At 41.0% G+C, this 14,262-nt stretch overlaps 1 protein-coding gene across 5 annotated transcripts in view; it reads right to left on the reverse strand.

The window, feature by feature from the left end:
• PTPN13 (protein tyrosine phosphatase non-receptor type 13) overlaps positions 1-14,262 on the reverse strand; it is a 112,410-nt gene that overhangs the window by 21,755 nt on the left and 76,393 nt on the right. For 3 of the 5 annotated variants that reach the window (XM_030238858.2, XM_050973568.1, XM_018926886.3), the window contains exons 16-25: positions 13,708-13,890; positions 12,560-12,722; positions 8,971-9,394; positions 8,707-8,804; positions 6,870-6,926; positions 5,453-5,545; positions 4,098-4,205; positions 3,283-3,414; positions 2,603-3,057; positions 1,462-1,605 (exon numbers count right to left, since the gene is read on the reverse strand). In XM_030238858.2, the coding sequence (XP_030094718.1) occupies positions 1,462-1,605; positions 2,603-3,057; positions 3,283-3,414; positions 4,098-4,205; positions 5,453-5,545; positions 6,870-6,926; positions 8,707-8,804; positions 8,971-9,394; positions 12,560-12,722; positions 13,708-13,890 (1,857 nt within the window). The remainder of the gene's footprint in view (positions 1-1,461; positions 1,606-2,602; positions 3,058-3,282; positions 3,415-4,097; positions 4,206-5,452; positions 5,546-6,869; positions 6,927-8,706; positions 8,805-8,970; positions 9,395-12,559; positions 12,723-13,707; positions 13,891-14,262) is intronic. The other 2 variants (XM_050973569.1, XM_050973570.1) reach the window with 2 other exon arrangements.

Below are 14,262 nucleotides of genomic sequence, written 5' to 3' on the forward strand. Positions count from 1 at the left end.
AATGCAAATGCACAAAACACAAACAAACGTCCTTTAGCAGAAACATGTCTGCATTTTGTTGGACTTTACATGCTTGCATGCACACCAAAGCTCAGAGATGTGCAAGAGCACAGCATGCCAAAGCAGGAGATGCACAAGCATGCAGTGTCCTACTCCAACACAACTTCTCTGATGTAACAGGAGATTAAGGAGTGCTGCTTTCTCTCAGTTCAGACAGGTTTGAAGGTCTAAGCTGCTCAAGCTGAACTGACATTGTTTTTGGAGGGCCTTGGCCTTTCTGCTGATTGCAGAGGGGGCAGGACTAGATGGCCTTTAATTGTCCCTTCCATCCTAAAGCACTGTGTGATTCTGGCTCACTGTGCTCCACAGACTTGGAGGGAAGAGGAAGACCAACAGCATGTTAATGTTCACTCCCAAAGCACCCAGGTAACACACAGGTAACTGCACTCACACCAAAACAATGAAGGGGCAGAACTCTGGAAAAGCAAAGGGCAGTGAAGACACCACCTGGTCATCCCTCAAGGGAAATCTCTGCACTGGCTGGCATCTTCTAGCACCTCTACAAAGCCAGGGCATGCACACGGCAGGTCTGGTACTACTCAGTAACCAACTCCTGCTCAACCACTGTTCCTCCAACTCTCTCAAGCAATGGAACATGACTTTGAATAGACTGGGATGCCAAAATAACAGAATTTCCTTCTGCTCCTCTTACAGACCTAGCCATATATATGGAAACAGCACTAGGCTTCCAAAACATTCCTCCACCAATGATAGGTGAATATTAAAATACATTAAAATGCATATTTTAATAGAGGAACAGATGCAGTGGAAAATGTATGTAAATTATTCTCTTCTTCTCTTAAGTGCCACTCTGCAGTATGACAGGCCCTAAACATAAAACTACCTTCAAAATCTTATAGCCTGAAGAGAAATCAGTCTTAAAAAAATTTTGCCTCATATTGCAAGAAAGCAGTGTCAGCCAGGTCTCATCTGGGTTTATGTAGTTTTTTGCTTTCTGCCTTTTCTCCAGCAGAGGGAGAACACTGAACATGGTGAATGTGACTGAGCATGCACAAATACTCTTAAATAACACTACTGCTTCCACTGCCTGCTGTGCCAGTCTGGGAGGGTCTCACTTCCTTCCCTGCAAATCTGGCACAAGATTAGGTAGCAAGGGACAAAGACCATCTTGCCTTTTGTACTCACAAAGCAGCATCTGTGATAAGAGTCTATTAGGACTTTGGGGCTCCACCATAAAACAAAAAACAAGAATTACTTAAAGGGCAGAAGACAAGAAAATGAATATAAATTCATAGTATTTACTTTTCAGCTGTGGTAACATTAACCACACATCAATAAATCTATAAATTAAAGTGATTCCAGAAAATATTTTGCTTCCTTGTAATTTAGCAATTTAATGGGTTGCTGGGAGTAGAGAAAAAAGAGAAAACATCTAAAAACCTTGTCAAACAGTACCGTGACACTTATTCCCAAGCCGTTATCTTTTTTTGCTAGTTCAACCTCAAAGATATCTCCAGGTTTAAGAAGTGTTGTAGAAACCTTTTTAGAATTCACTTTGTTTGATGTGTTTGACGAGGAAGAATCCTTTATTTACAAAAAAAAAAGAAAAAAAAAAAAGAGAGAGAGAGAGAGAGAGAGAAAGAAACAAACAAAACAAAAGAGACAATGATTTGCCTTTTGCCTTTGGAACAGATGCTTACAGCTAAGACCCTAAAGGGTGGGGTTTGAGTCAGACACAGCCAGAAGGAGTCCACCTGGCAAAGTACCAATTAATAAGACTCAAGACTCACTGGCTTCAACTCTTCCATTCCTGCCATTGAACAGGTTTAGCACACAAATATGCTTGGCCTTCAGCAGCCAAGTCTTTACTGTCCCAGTGAGCTGGTTACAGAACACTGCAACTTCAGTGCTTCAGCAGTACAGCAGCCTAGAGTCTGTTGGATTAATTAGCAGGAGTTGCCACAATTTATTTGAATAACCTCCATCAGATGAACAGAGAAATCACTGCAAGCTGGAAACAAATTTGCAGTACTTGTGATTGTGCCCTTTTGGAAAGGTGAAGCAGCAACTGTGCCTGCTCAAGAGCATGACTCACTGCTGAACTTTAATGCACAAGAGCAGTTTTTCAAGGCTTAGATCAATCCCAGAAGACAATGAGTTCTGCTACCCACTCCAGATGTATCACTCCTACTTTCCTTGAGGAAAAACTACATTTATCTGTCAAGTGAATAAACTTACCTCTAGGAGTGGTCACTAGGTTATGAACATATTGGACAAACACACAGACTTGAAAGGAGGTTTCCTACAGCCTCAGGAAGTGCACTGTAGGTTCATCCCAAAGCACAGTCTGCCTCTAAAAGGACACATCTTGTAACATTGGAAAGCTGGAAAGTTGTTCCAAGTTACAGAAGTGATTTTCTCCATTTATTTTGAACAGAATCACCATGCTGTTAGAAATCAGCTACTGACATTAGCTGCAGGCTAGGCCAGGCTGTTTGTCCCCCACATCCTGACACCCAGAGACAGCTACCTCAATCCCACTATCCCCTGACGGGAAATATTCACATGAAATCCACTATGCCTTTTTAGCTGGCTGCTGCTCCTGACTGCCAGAGTAAGTTGCTTCATCCATGTCGGAATCCCCTCGGTCAGAATACTCCACAGGCTCCACTACCCCAGGCCTTTTACTTTTCCCTCGAGCACTGTCCGACGAGGATCTTCTCTTCTCCAGGGCTTTCCAGGGCCCAGCCTGGGGCTGGCTGCAGGGCTGAGCATCCTGCTGGCCTCTGCCACTGGCCCGTTTGCCCAGGGCGGGCTGGCCCTGGGACAGGCTGGCGCTCTCAGTCCTGGAATCCTGGGAGCTCAGGCTTCCATCCCGCCTGGCCAGTGCGGAGAGGCTCCCCGAAACCGGCCTCTGGTGAGCACGGCACCGGCTGGGCTCTTCCCAAGAGGACTCCGCCTCGTTGTCCTGCACGGAGGAGGGCCTCCTCAAGTAACCCCTGGCTCCATTACTGAGATGAGCAGTGTTAGATGATGCTGCAAACCAGGAGACAAGACAGCCATCAGCTCATCTGCAGCACCACGCCCTTTCCTCAGCCTACAACCCAGGAAGGTTTCACCCGCCCGGATACTCCACTCACACTCTCCGCTCACACTGTACCCCCACAATGGGTACCCCCTCACTAACCCCCTCTTCATCCTGTCTCTGAACACAATTCCCAGCTAGCTGGGGGTGCTCACAGGGGAAATGCAGATCCCTACCTTTGGACAGCCTGTCCTTGGGCTGGGAGATGACCAGTGTCACATCCTCGGGAGCGTTCTCCAGGATTTCCAAGGCTGCCTGCTGGCTGACGCCTTCCAAACTCGTGCTGTTTATGGATATGAGGCGGTGCCCTGCACAAAAGGGGTTGTTCAAACACAGCCTAACACCTACATTTTTACCCATCAGTGACAACGTGGGTCTGACAACCTCTACACAATGCACAGATTAAAAATTACTAAACTTCAAGTGATGCTGGAATAGGCAACTCTAATAATGAAAATAAAAAAAGCCAAACCCCAAACCCCACCACAAAACCTGGTTATTTTTACTCTTTTTAAACCTGCCAAATCTTTACATATTCTGATTTCTACCTTCTCTTTTGCTGTAAAAGAAAAAAGGCAAAGTAGAAATCAGAAGTTAAACGAGAAATATGCAGTTGAGTTCAAGACACAGACTAAGATGAGAAGGAAAAAATATACATTTTTCTTCTCCCTCCCACTACAGTTATGGTTTAAGTATATGGTTCCATTTCACTTTTTAAAAACCTATAGTAGGGATACTGAGTTATAAAAACTTTAAATTACAATGCATGTGCAAGACAGACAATGGAAAATAAAGCCCTTATCTTTACGTCTACAACTTTCTGCTACTTCAAGCTTTATCATTTTTACATTGATTTGTAAGACTGTTGTTTTTGTACAGTCTAAGAATGAAGCATCACTAGTTTTCAGAAATTATCTGGAAGGTGACTGAAGGTCACCATCGTAAGGAACTGTGATACCCAGAGCCATAGATGGAATTTTATGCTATTTACCTGGTTTTAGAGTCCCTTCCAAATCAGCTGGCCCTCCAGGAATAACTGAATGAATAAAAATTCCCAGATCAAGTTTCCCTGTCTTCTCTCCACCAACTATTTGAAAGCCTAGGAAGAAAAGGCCCAAAGCAGGCAAAAATGTCAGTGATCACCCTGTAACTTAACACAAGTCCATCTTCTAGAATAAACATAAACTTAGTCATTCTAATAAATGTAAAGCAAAAAACCCCAGACACGTCAAATTTAAATCTGCATTGAAACAGACAGCAAAGCTTTTAAACTGTGTTGTACACTCTTGTTTTAAGCAATTGATTTAGACTTTGTCTGTCTGTCTGTTCAGGACATTCCAGCAAAGGCTACAGAAGATAACTCTGGCAAGAGAAACACACAAAAAGGTGACATGAAATGTACATTTGCTGAGCAGATAAAAATTTCTGGTTTTCTCCATTGTTTGATGTTTCACATAGAAGTTTGACCTCGGTCTTAAGATCTGAGTTTTCAATGTCCCTGGTTTATTTTGAGGCTTGTAATCCATTTCTATTCACTCTACCACATAAACCTGGGACAAATGTTCCAGAGGGGGGAAAAAAAAAAAAAGATATCAGGTCTTTTCTATTCCAGCTTAAACAGCAAACTACCATAAATTGCATGGGGAAGAGGAGAAATAATACATTGGTTTAAATTTTTTTTTCATTTCTGCCTAACTTATACATTACTACTACTGCCTACTGCCTTGTAGGCTTTTTTCCCCTCTCAAATTTACCCTACAATCTGATTTTGAATGACAGAACAATGTCCTTAAAGACACTTTAGAGAGTCTTCCTAAAGCACAACACTGACATAAAATTTTTCATTACTCATACTGGGAAAAATTAGGTGGGTTTATGCAAAAAACTCAGTGGCAGAGGAAGGAATGTAATGCAAATATCTCATCTCCCAGGCTCATTCAACATCAAATCAGTGTTCCATCTGATATTACAGGAATAAGGAAAACACTCCACAATTAGCACATAATGCTTTTATAGTGTCTCTTTCTAAAAAACCATTCATTTAAAGCATTTGTCACAGCTCAAAGCTGCGAGGTTCCACAGAGACAAAATTCTATACTGAGCACAGAGATAAAAGGCCAACTTCAAGGATGACTAGTTCATAATACTAATATTATCCTACACTTATATGGAAAAACTGACTTGCTTAACATCACAGAAACTACATTTTAAAAGCCTTCAAAATCCAGCTACTGCCTGCAATGCCTTGCTTAGTTCTACAATAAATGCTTAAACACAGACCAGAAAACTTTATTTTGTTTTTGGCTTCTAGAAATACATGTCAACAGCAATTTTAAAGCCACTTACCTAAGCCAAACTTTTCATCCTTTTTCAAGTGCACCAAAGTGATCTCTCTCTCTGGTGTGGCAACTCTGTTCTGTGTTGTTTGAAGAGAGTCAACTGTAAAGCCAACATTCCATGATCAGACACTACCTCAACACTTCCCTTCAGGTTTACATTAAAGTTCTTTTCCATTAAAAAAATTACTTCTCTGATAACTTGAAAAGCTGTTTTGATCTAGCTGGTTCAACTTTTATCTTCTAAGCCATGGCCAAACACAGAAAAAAGCCTCTATAACCCTTCTAACCCACTTCCATCTACAGCAGTTAAAAATCTTTTACTCCTCCTTACAAAAGCAGCTGGCACAGTCTTGTGGAGAGACAACATAATTGAGTCCTAGAATCTTCAATTTCATTATTCTCAGTCCAGGAAAATGTTTAGAAATGTGTTTATGTGCTCTGCTCATAGGTAGGGAGGATGCAAACACATTGGTAAAATTGAACCTGAGGGTCATTATATGGAATTACTGGAAGGTTACTCAATGAGTTCTCTTAATGGTGTCTCGTCATTAAAAAGCAACCAAATTTAGAAACATCTACTAAAACTTCTCTTGCTTCAATTTACTTCCTCATCTGCAACTCCACAGGCTGCTGATTCCACCTCTTCTAAAATGTGAGCATCTTCACAATACAACTCTGACTCCTGAGGCTTCCCATCAGGCTGAAGTAGACCCAGGCATTTAAGAGACCCAAGGAGAATAATTGGTGAAGGAAAAAAACCCACAGACAAACACCAACCAAAAAACGCCACCCCACAAGCAAACAAAACAAAACACAAACAAATAAACAAGCACAATCTCCTGAAACTTCAGGAAACACCACCATACTGCAAGTCTGAACTCATGGATTTGCTTCCTAGAGAAGACATTCACTTGGTCCAGGAGTGCCTGGGATACTTTTGCCCAAAGTGGAAAAGGCAATCCACAGCTGCAAAAACCAATGAGCTCCATGCACACACTGGTACAAGCACAGAACAAGGGATGCAGGAGAGTGCAGCAGACTGCACATCACCCTGAAAAGGAGTTTTTTCCTCCCTCAAAACCACATCAAGCCTAAAGAGTGAAAGAACCAAAAAGAAAACACAGAACCAGTAACCTCCTAAGTAAGGGAAATGTGCTTTTAAGAGCATGATTCTGGTAGGAAAGAGCACCCTTCAAGTGCTCCACCCTTCAAGACACTATTCATATCTGAAAAATATTACACACAGATGTCTAAACTTCCCCCAAGAAGCAATCCAAAATATATACTAGGAATGGAAATACTAGGAAAAGGTCCTATCTAGCTAACTGGCAGAGACACTGAAGAATACCAAAGGCACAGGACAGGTGGAACAGTGAAACTTTTGTAAGTGACAAATGGACTGATTTAATTACTTATCAACTTACCACTCTCTTTTAGTGCTGCTGATGACAGAAGATTTTCTGAAGTATTCATGCTAACACCTGTGACATGCATGGAAGTATTAGACACTGTTACCAATTTTTTTTAAAACACAAAAGCGACCAAGAATTATTTCAGTCTTTACACTAGTTCACATGAGCTGATTCACAATATCAAACTACTTCTTTTAAAAATGAATAAACATCAAACTAGCTTTGTATTAGCAAATCCAAATTACTCATGTGCTCTAGCTGTAGCTCAAGGCTCAGATAGGTGGTAGCTCATGCAAAGGCAGTGAATTAAAGGAAGGACAGAGGTTTGGCCTTTATGACCATGGTTAACTTCAGATAAAAGTAATGGATCTTGAGCAATGAGGCCAAAGACTAAATTTTCTAACAATACTGGATATTGAATATGCTAAACCTAACAGGACTGTTGTAAGATTTTGTAAAGGAACAAATAAGCTTATTGTAACAAGCAACTTGAACTACTTCTATTTTAAATTGTTTGCATATAGAATGATGTTTTCTTTGAAATTATCACAGCCAAGCAAATGTGGCCCTACTTTAAAGAGAATAAAATAATAAATGTACCAATATATGAAAGCAAATGAGGGAAGAAAATTCAAGCTTCTTAAGAAAGCAGCCCTGGCCTTCTCCAAACCTATGAACCCCAAAGTTTAATCCGATGTGTTTCACCATGCAAAGAACCTATGTCCCACAGCACAGGTAGTGTGATTCAGCAGGACTGTCTGACATGTGGCTAAGACCCTCACCAGAGGGTCCCAGAAGATTATGGGCAAGCACATGATCCTATTAATCACAAAACTTAAGGTTCAGAGTAAATGGCTGCAATCAGTCACTGTAGAACCTGCACACCTCATCTCACTCCTCAGCATTTATGCTCTCAGCACTGAAAATGCAACATTCCCAAGTCAGTCCTGGTTCCAAGTCCACTGGGGGCAGACATGGGATGTCACACTGCTTTGTTTGCCTTTTTTTGTTTATAATGACCCCATCCCCAGAAACTTAACCATCTTCCACTTTTTCTGACCAGGAGCTAAGGCTGCAAATTTTTCAGTTGTAGTTTCTATCGTTATAACAGGGAACCTTCTAGAACCAGAAACTGGTAACACACAGATATTAAACATTCAGTTTTAACAACCCAGTGTTAGTTTAAGTCTATTTAGCTGCTCTGAATGTTTGGGGTTTTTTTAATTGAGTTCTCTCTTTTAGTTAATAGTAAGACTACTTGTGTGCATTCCAATCCTTGCCAAGAAAATGGAGTAAATGCATCTGGCTTACCTCACTACAAAAGTGTTTTTGTAAAACACCCAGCGTACTGGAAAAAAATATTTAACTAATTTATTATATCTGAAAAAAAACCCCAAAAATAGAAGAAAAAACTCCGAAGTGTGGAGCTACTACTTATTGGCAATGGCCAATACCCAGCTGATGCCAAACAGACATTTCCAAAAAACCACTCCCTACATCTTTTCCAAAGAAAACACTAAAAAAGTTCAGCCTGCACAACCTGACTGTGAAGATTAGCAAATTATTAAAAGATCCATACAACCAAATGGCACCCTGAAGTGATAACCTGGAAGCTGTTTTCTGCTACAGCTTCTACTTTACATCCCTGTGCACAGACTGGTGCTGACCAAAGGAGGATTTTTTTGGATTCATTGCAATAATGGCCTGGATTGCTTTAACAGGTGATACTCTGCTCCCACTTTCAAATCAAAATATTACCATCAGTTAATAAATATATCAAAGCATTACACCCAGAGCAATTTTAGAAGTTTGTTAGTAAATACAGTAATATTATTTTTTGCATGCTGACCTACAACATAGGCTTGACCGGTATCTTCAATGGATGATGAGTCTGATTCATTTTTCTTTCTTTCAGGGCTTCTACTTAAACCTGCATGAGATTTTGAACTTAAAGGGGAGAAGGAGAGAAGGGGAACCAGACAGAGGGAAGAGGAAGTTGGGAGAGGGAAGGATCAATGTAATAAAATAATGGCATGAATAATAAATCAAAACTGATGCAAAATGTACATTGACTGTACACAAGATGCTGCAGGGTGGTCAGAGAGACTCTTACTTGCTCGGTTTTAATGCTCCCGTTGCTGATCCAGTATCAAATTTTGGCATTTGCTGAAAGACCCTTCCCATGATATCTTCTATTTTTTTGGGGGAAGAGTCCAAAGCAGTAATAACATTTTTCCTCGGGGGGTAAACAGAGATGTGACTCTGACTCAGATCGTGAAACGACTTGCTCATAACTCTGGGTCTTTCCTCCCATGGACTCTTCTCGTTCTTGTCCCTTGCAGAGCCAGGAAGAGGCTGGAAGAGTGAGAGCTCAGAGCAGGACAGTCTCTTCAGGATCTCTGCCTGGACAGATAGGGGTCGGACAGCGAGTCTGTTCAGAGTGCTGCTGGCCAGGCTGCCAGTGCTGATGGCTCGGCCCATGTTGAAGCCTTTGACAGAATCTGCATGAAGGTTCAGGCTCCTAAATGAAGCCCTTTCTGTGGAAATTTAAAAAAACAACAAACCAACAAAACCCAAACAATTAAAGTTATTCAGTAGAGCTAGTGTGACCACCTTGTGCAAAGCATGCTTTTCAAACAACCAACTCACACAAAATGTATTTTCTCGAGATGCTTAGCAGAGATATATAATCACCCACCGTGGGGTTTGCTCAGGAAGCACAGTTTGGAGTTCATGACACTGCACTAACCCAAAGTCCAAAATCACAGAATATTTATCCTCTTATTAGCATGAAGACTCATATTCCCTGTCAGGCTGCTGTGCCTTTTACACAGACACAGCATCTCCTTCTGCAAAACAAATAATATCCTAAAGCCAAATGACCTGGAACACTACATCTTCCTTTAATAAAAGTCTTTTCCAGAATTTGAACAAACAGGGCTTCCCTATCTCCATGCTATCAGATGCTACCAAACTTGCATCCGTCCAGTGCTTTGTTTTCGTTGCATGAGCACCTCCACATTTACAGTACAGCTGCATGAGGGCTTGGCAGCATCTCTGCCCAACAGATTACAGAGCACCAGTCCACTCAGGTGCACCTAAGGACCTCCCCTGCCACACACATCCTAGCACAAAACAGAAAGTGTTGACTGGGGGTTGCCAGACTTTTTGACTCATTAGCAAGGATTCCCTTAAGCAGCAGTGAGAAGCAGGTCTTGGGCTGTAATTAAATTACTGCCAGCTGAGTCGTGGGAACTGTCTGGGTGGATGTTCTTAGCTGAAAGCAAATTCATGATAATACATCTTAGCCTAAACCCCTCTTAATTCAGAGCAAAGCTGAGCAGGGCTACTTTCCATTACCCTAAGTGCCTTCTAAGGCTAGCAGGCTCTCACACAGGAACCTGATAAGTTGTGGCAACTTGTTGGCTCTTTAGAGACTTTAAAGGAAATCAGGCCACCTGGACCCTTCATAAACTTCACTGATGTCTTGGAGTCAGTTCCCAGGGAAGTCTCAGGAAATGCAATCCTCAACTGCATATCTATTTCTGATTTAGGGTTAACCAGTGGGGGGGGGGGGGGGGTTAACCCTATAGACATGTAGGAAACAAGCTGCTTTAGGAAGCTGCACTGTAAGTCAAAGGGAAAATTGTACATTTTTGGCACATATCACCCATTATTTAATGGTAAATACTGTGGCATTTAGAAAAGAGTGTATTTGACAAATGCAGCCTCAGTCCTACCATTCCAAAAGACTTTACTGCCTCCAATACCTCAGGCAGGAATTAACTGCCACAGCAACTCAAGCTCCCTTTGTAACAGGCATAGAGATGGTGAAGATTTAGTTGTGGAAGGTATGTTTTTCTGTCCTTTCATCAGGTGAATTAGCATACAACTACCACTTCCTCACCCACACCTCTTCTAGCCACAGCCACCAGACTAGATAAGCTACAGAAGAATGATTTTGCCCAATCAGACCAGAAATCCACAAATCCCAATTTCCTGACTCTGACAGAAGGCATCAATGACAGCTGCACTTGCTGTGTTGCCATCATGGGGAAGAGTACCCTAATAAAATGTGCTGGGATCTCTTCTCTTGATGTCGTATTTACCCTCTGAGAAGATCAAACAGAATTTCTACGGATTTCAGATGAATACTCTCACACCATTAACTATATTATATAGGCATTAGGCTCTCCAAACCTTCTGCCACTGAAGTGGCTACATCCTGTAACTGAGAATTCTCATGTGCCCAAAACTCATCATCTGTAAGGCTGACTTAACCCTCACTTCTTTTTATTTGTTTTTCCCTATGCCCTTCCTAGAATCCAGAATGTCCTTTTCTTTACTGTTATATATGTCCTTGTCTTTCTTATTTTGCTGAGTGCTTCCACTTCCAGTTCTTACTGACATACTGAGGGTTCAATTTAGCAAAGTTATGACATGAGCAAATTTTTAATTTTAATTGTTTTTACTATTAATAATCAGTGTGCATACTGTTAATAATCAATGTGTGTAAACCATAATGCTGCTTTGTTTCCTTCTGATTACAAGTGATTGGGGGAATCTGGGACCTCTGACTTCCAAGTGATGTGCACCGTACAGAAGCCAACTATTTTCTTCCAGACTCCCACAGCACAACACATACTCCATCTGTTAAGAACAACCAAGTTTGCCTAGCCAAGAAAGCCTTTCCTGTATGGCTTTTCTCTGCAATTCAGGATAAGCAAACTCTAAATCAGAGAATGGTAAAAAGGCTTTAAGTCACTTGGTCTTATTTCTTTGCCTGGAGTTGGCTGAGCCCAACAGAACAGAGAAAAGACTGGATAGTTGCCACATGCCTTTTTCTACTCCCTCCCCATCTCTTTTCTTTTTATTTTAAATTAGAGATCACAATATCCACAGCAACGTGGTCAAACTTCATTCCAGCTACACTGGGGGAAGTCTGGATTAACAGCAACTGGAATGCAGACAGATAACAGGGAACAAAGGCGTGAGCAGGCAGACTGACCAAAACAGCACTTCCAGACCACACTGAAGGCCAGCCAGCCAAGTGAGCTCTGCTCCAAACAGTGAAGAAATTCATACAGAGGGTTTTTTTCACTGATTACATTATCTAATTAGCATTTTCTATCTAAAAAGAATGCCTTCACATTTTTCTGTTATGCACACAAGTTAGGAAGGAAATGGGAATTATGAAGGAAAGATCAGTATCCATGTTGTTCCTTACCAGGTCCACCCAACATTAAGCAAAATGAAGACAGCTGTACCCAAAGCTTAGAGATGGAGCATCATGGAATGTCCCCTACTTTACTTGCACTCCCATGATCACACCATTAATTCCACATTATCCAACATTAAGCAAAAGGTAAAAGTCCTGTTATTGAAATACTTTCAAGATACTTCTGAAAGAAAAGGCAAAAGCCTTTAATTAAAGAAGGAAGTACTATTAGTGACCTGTTTTTATATTCCTTTTAGTTTAGAGGAGTTGCTGCGTGCCAGCTTTTTTGTGTTCTCCCAACTCCTTTCCCACCTCTTAAACAAAATCTAAACAACCTTAGCTAGTAGAGTTTCTTCATAGTATAAACCCTCCAAATGCAGATGCACACATACACAGCATTCAGCACAATTACTGAAGCTGCAGTTCAGTTTTCCTCTTACAAAGATACATATAGATTGCTAATACAAACTAACACAGTCCTTACCAATGTCCTGAGTGTCTTGGTTGCTCTGTCTGGTTCTCATCTGCAGCTGGAACTTATGCTGGGAAGAGCAGAGATGCAAAAGGTACTGGCAAGTCTTACTATTGTCAGTCTGAAAGGCATGCTTGATGCCATCTGATGTGTTCTGCAAAGTTATTTTCTTCTTCTACACAACGGAGAAAGAAAAAAAGTCGAAGACAAATTATTTCTTTCAGCCTACAAAGAATTCTGTGTTTGCTTGTGCACAGTTACAGCATTCAAACTTTCCTGAAGCAAAAAGCACTGATGAGAGAGATTTCTATTAAATAGGAGTCAAAGGCAATGTGAGATTTATAAAGTAGCTCTTTAAAGCTACTCCTGGGCTAGATGAGAAGGTGCTTTATTATTATTTAATCTGTCTCTGTTACTGTTAGTGCTGAGTAATGAAAACCAGAACTATTACATTTTGCAAGATGGGGTTTACAAACACCCCAAGGAAGTCATAAGGGATGCTGCCACTTAAGAGAAAAAGAACTAAAAGCTGATCTTATTACCAAATCTCTCAGTTAATGTTCCAGATCTTGAAATTACATTTTCAGTAATTTTTCAACTTGAATTTATCCATTCTAGTTAAAACCATCTCACAGATGAAACAGGCTGTAGCTTTTCAATAAGGTATCAGACAGAACCAGAAGTGCTGTTTTCAATACCTATATAAAGGTGAGAATTTGAAGCTCAATGCTTCATTAAAAACTGACACATGATCACCAGATTATGGTGCACCCACTCAGGTTGGCTGGTGCTGTCCAGATCAAGTGTCAGCCTGTTATCTTTTATCATTTAACTTAATTACTCTTGGAAATATAACTTGAAAGCAACATAGGTGCATCTCCTAATTATACTGAGTACTGGAATTTGCCTGTACCCAGTCCTCTAATGCAGGATTCTCAGTCTGGTGCTCTTTCACTATGCTTGGCCATGCAAGCTAGGGAAAAAAAGAAAACCTTTAAAACATGAAAGCTCCTATTTCAATCCCATAATATGACACCCACACAAAACATAGTCAGACTATGCTGCAAAGCAGCAGCTTAATTTGCAAAAATAACCAACAAAAAGCTCACAGTAACAGGAGACACAGATGTGTACACACAGAGGAAAAGAGACCAACTCACACTGAAGGATATTTTCTTTGTCTCTCTCCATGGGAAGCGCAGCACGGGTGTACGGGCACCATTGTGAACTTCAAAAATGACAACTCCTTTGCAGCACACTCCCAGCAGGATTCCTGTCTGGGATCTCTTCTCAGGCAGCACGTGATGAAGGTGAACCCCATATTCTGTGAGCCTCTGACACAACTGCACAGATCAATGCAATGAGACTTCTATGAGCACGAATTTAGGGCCATTACATTAGGGCCAAGTTTCCATAGCACTATATGAATACTGTATATCACCCTATAAATGCTTCCATATGTGCATATAAATGTATGGATTTTAGCAAAAATAATTGTCTCTGCTTATAGTTTACAGCTATTATTACAGACACACATCAGCTGAAGGTTTTAAGACTTGGTGATACCTCTTGACCTGCCAGACTACAGCAAATGAACCCAATGTTTATTAAAATCAAACAGGGAAAGCACAAACAGAGAACACAAGTGAGTAAATCAAACTTGCACAAAGCAGATGTTAGCAAGAAACTGTAACTAGACAGATGCACTTGTTCTT

Source organism: Serinus canaria, chromosome 4 (genome assembly GCF_022539315.1).
Source record: "Serinus canaria isolate serCan28SL12 chromosome 4, serCan2020, whole genome shotgun sequence".
Taxonomy (NCBI): Eukaryota; Metazoa; Chordata; class Aves; order Passeriformes; family Fringillidae; genus Serinus; species Serinus canaria.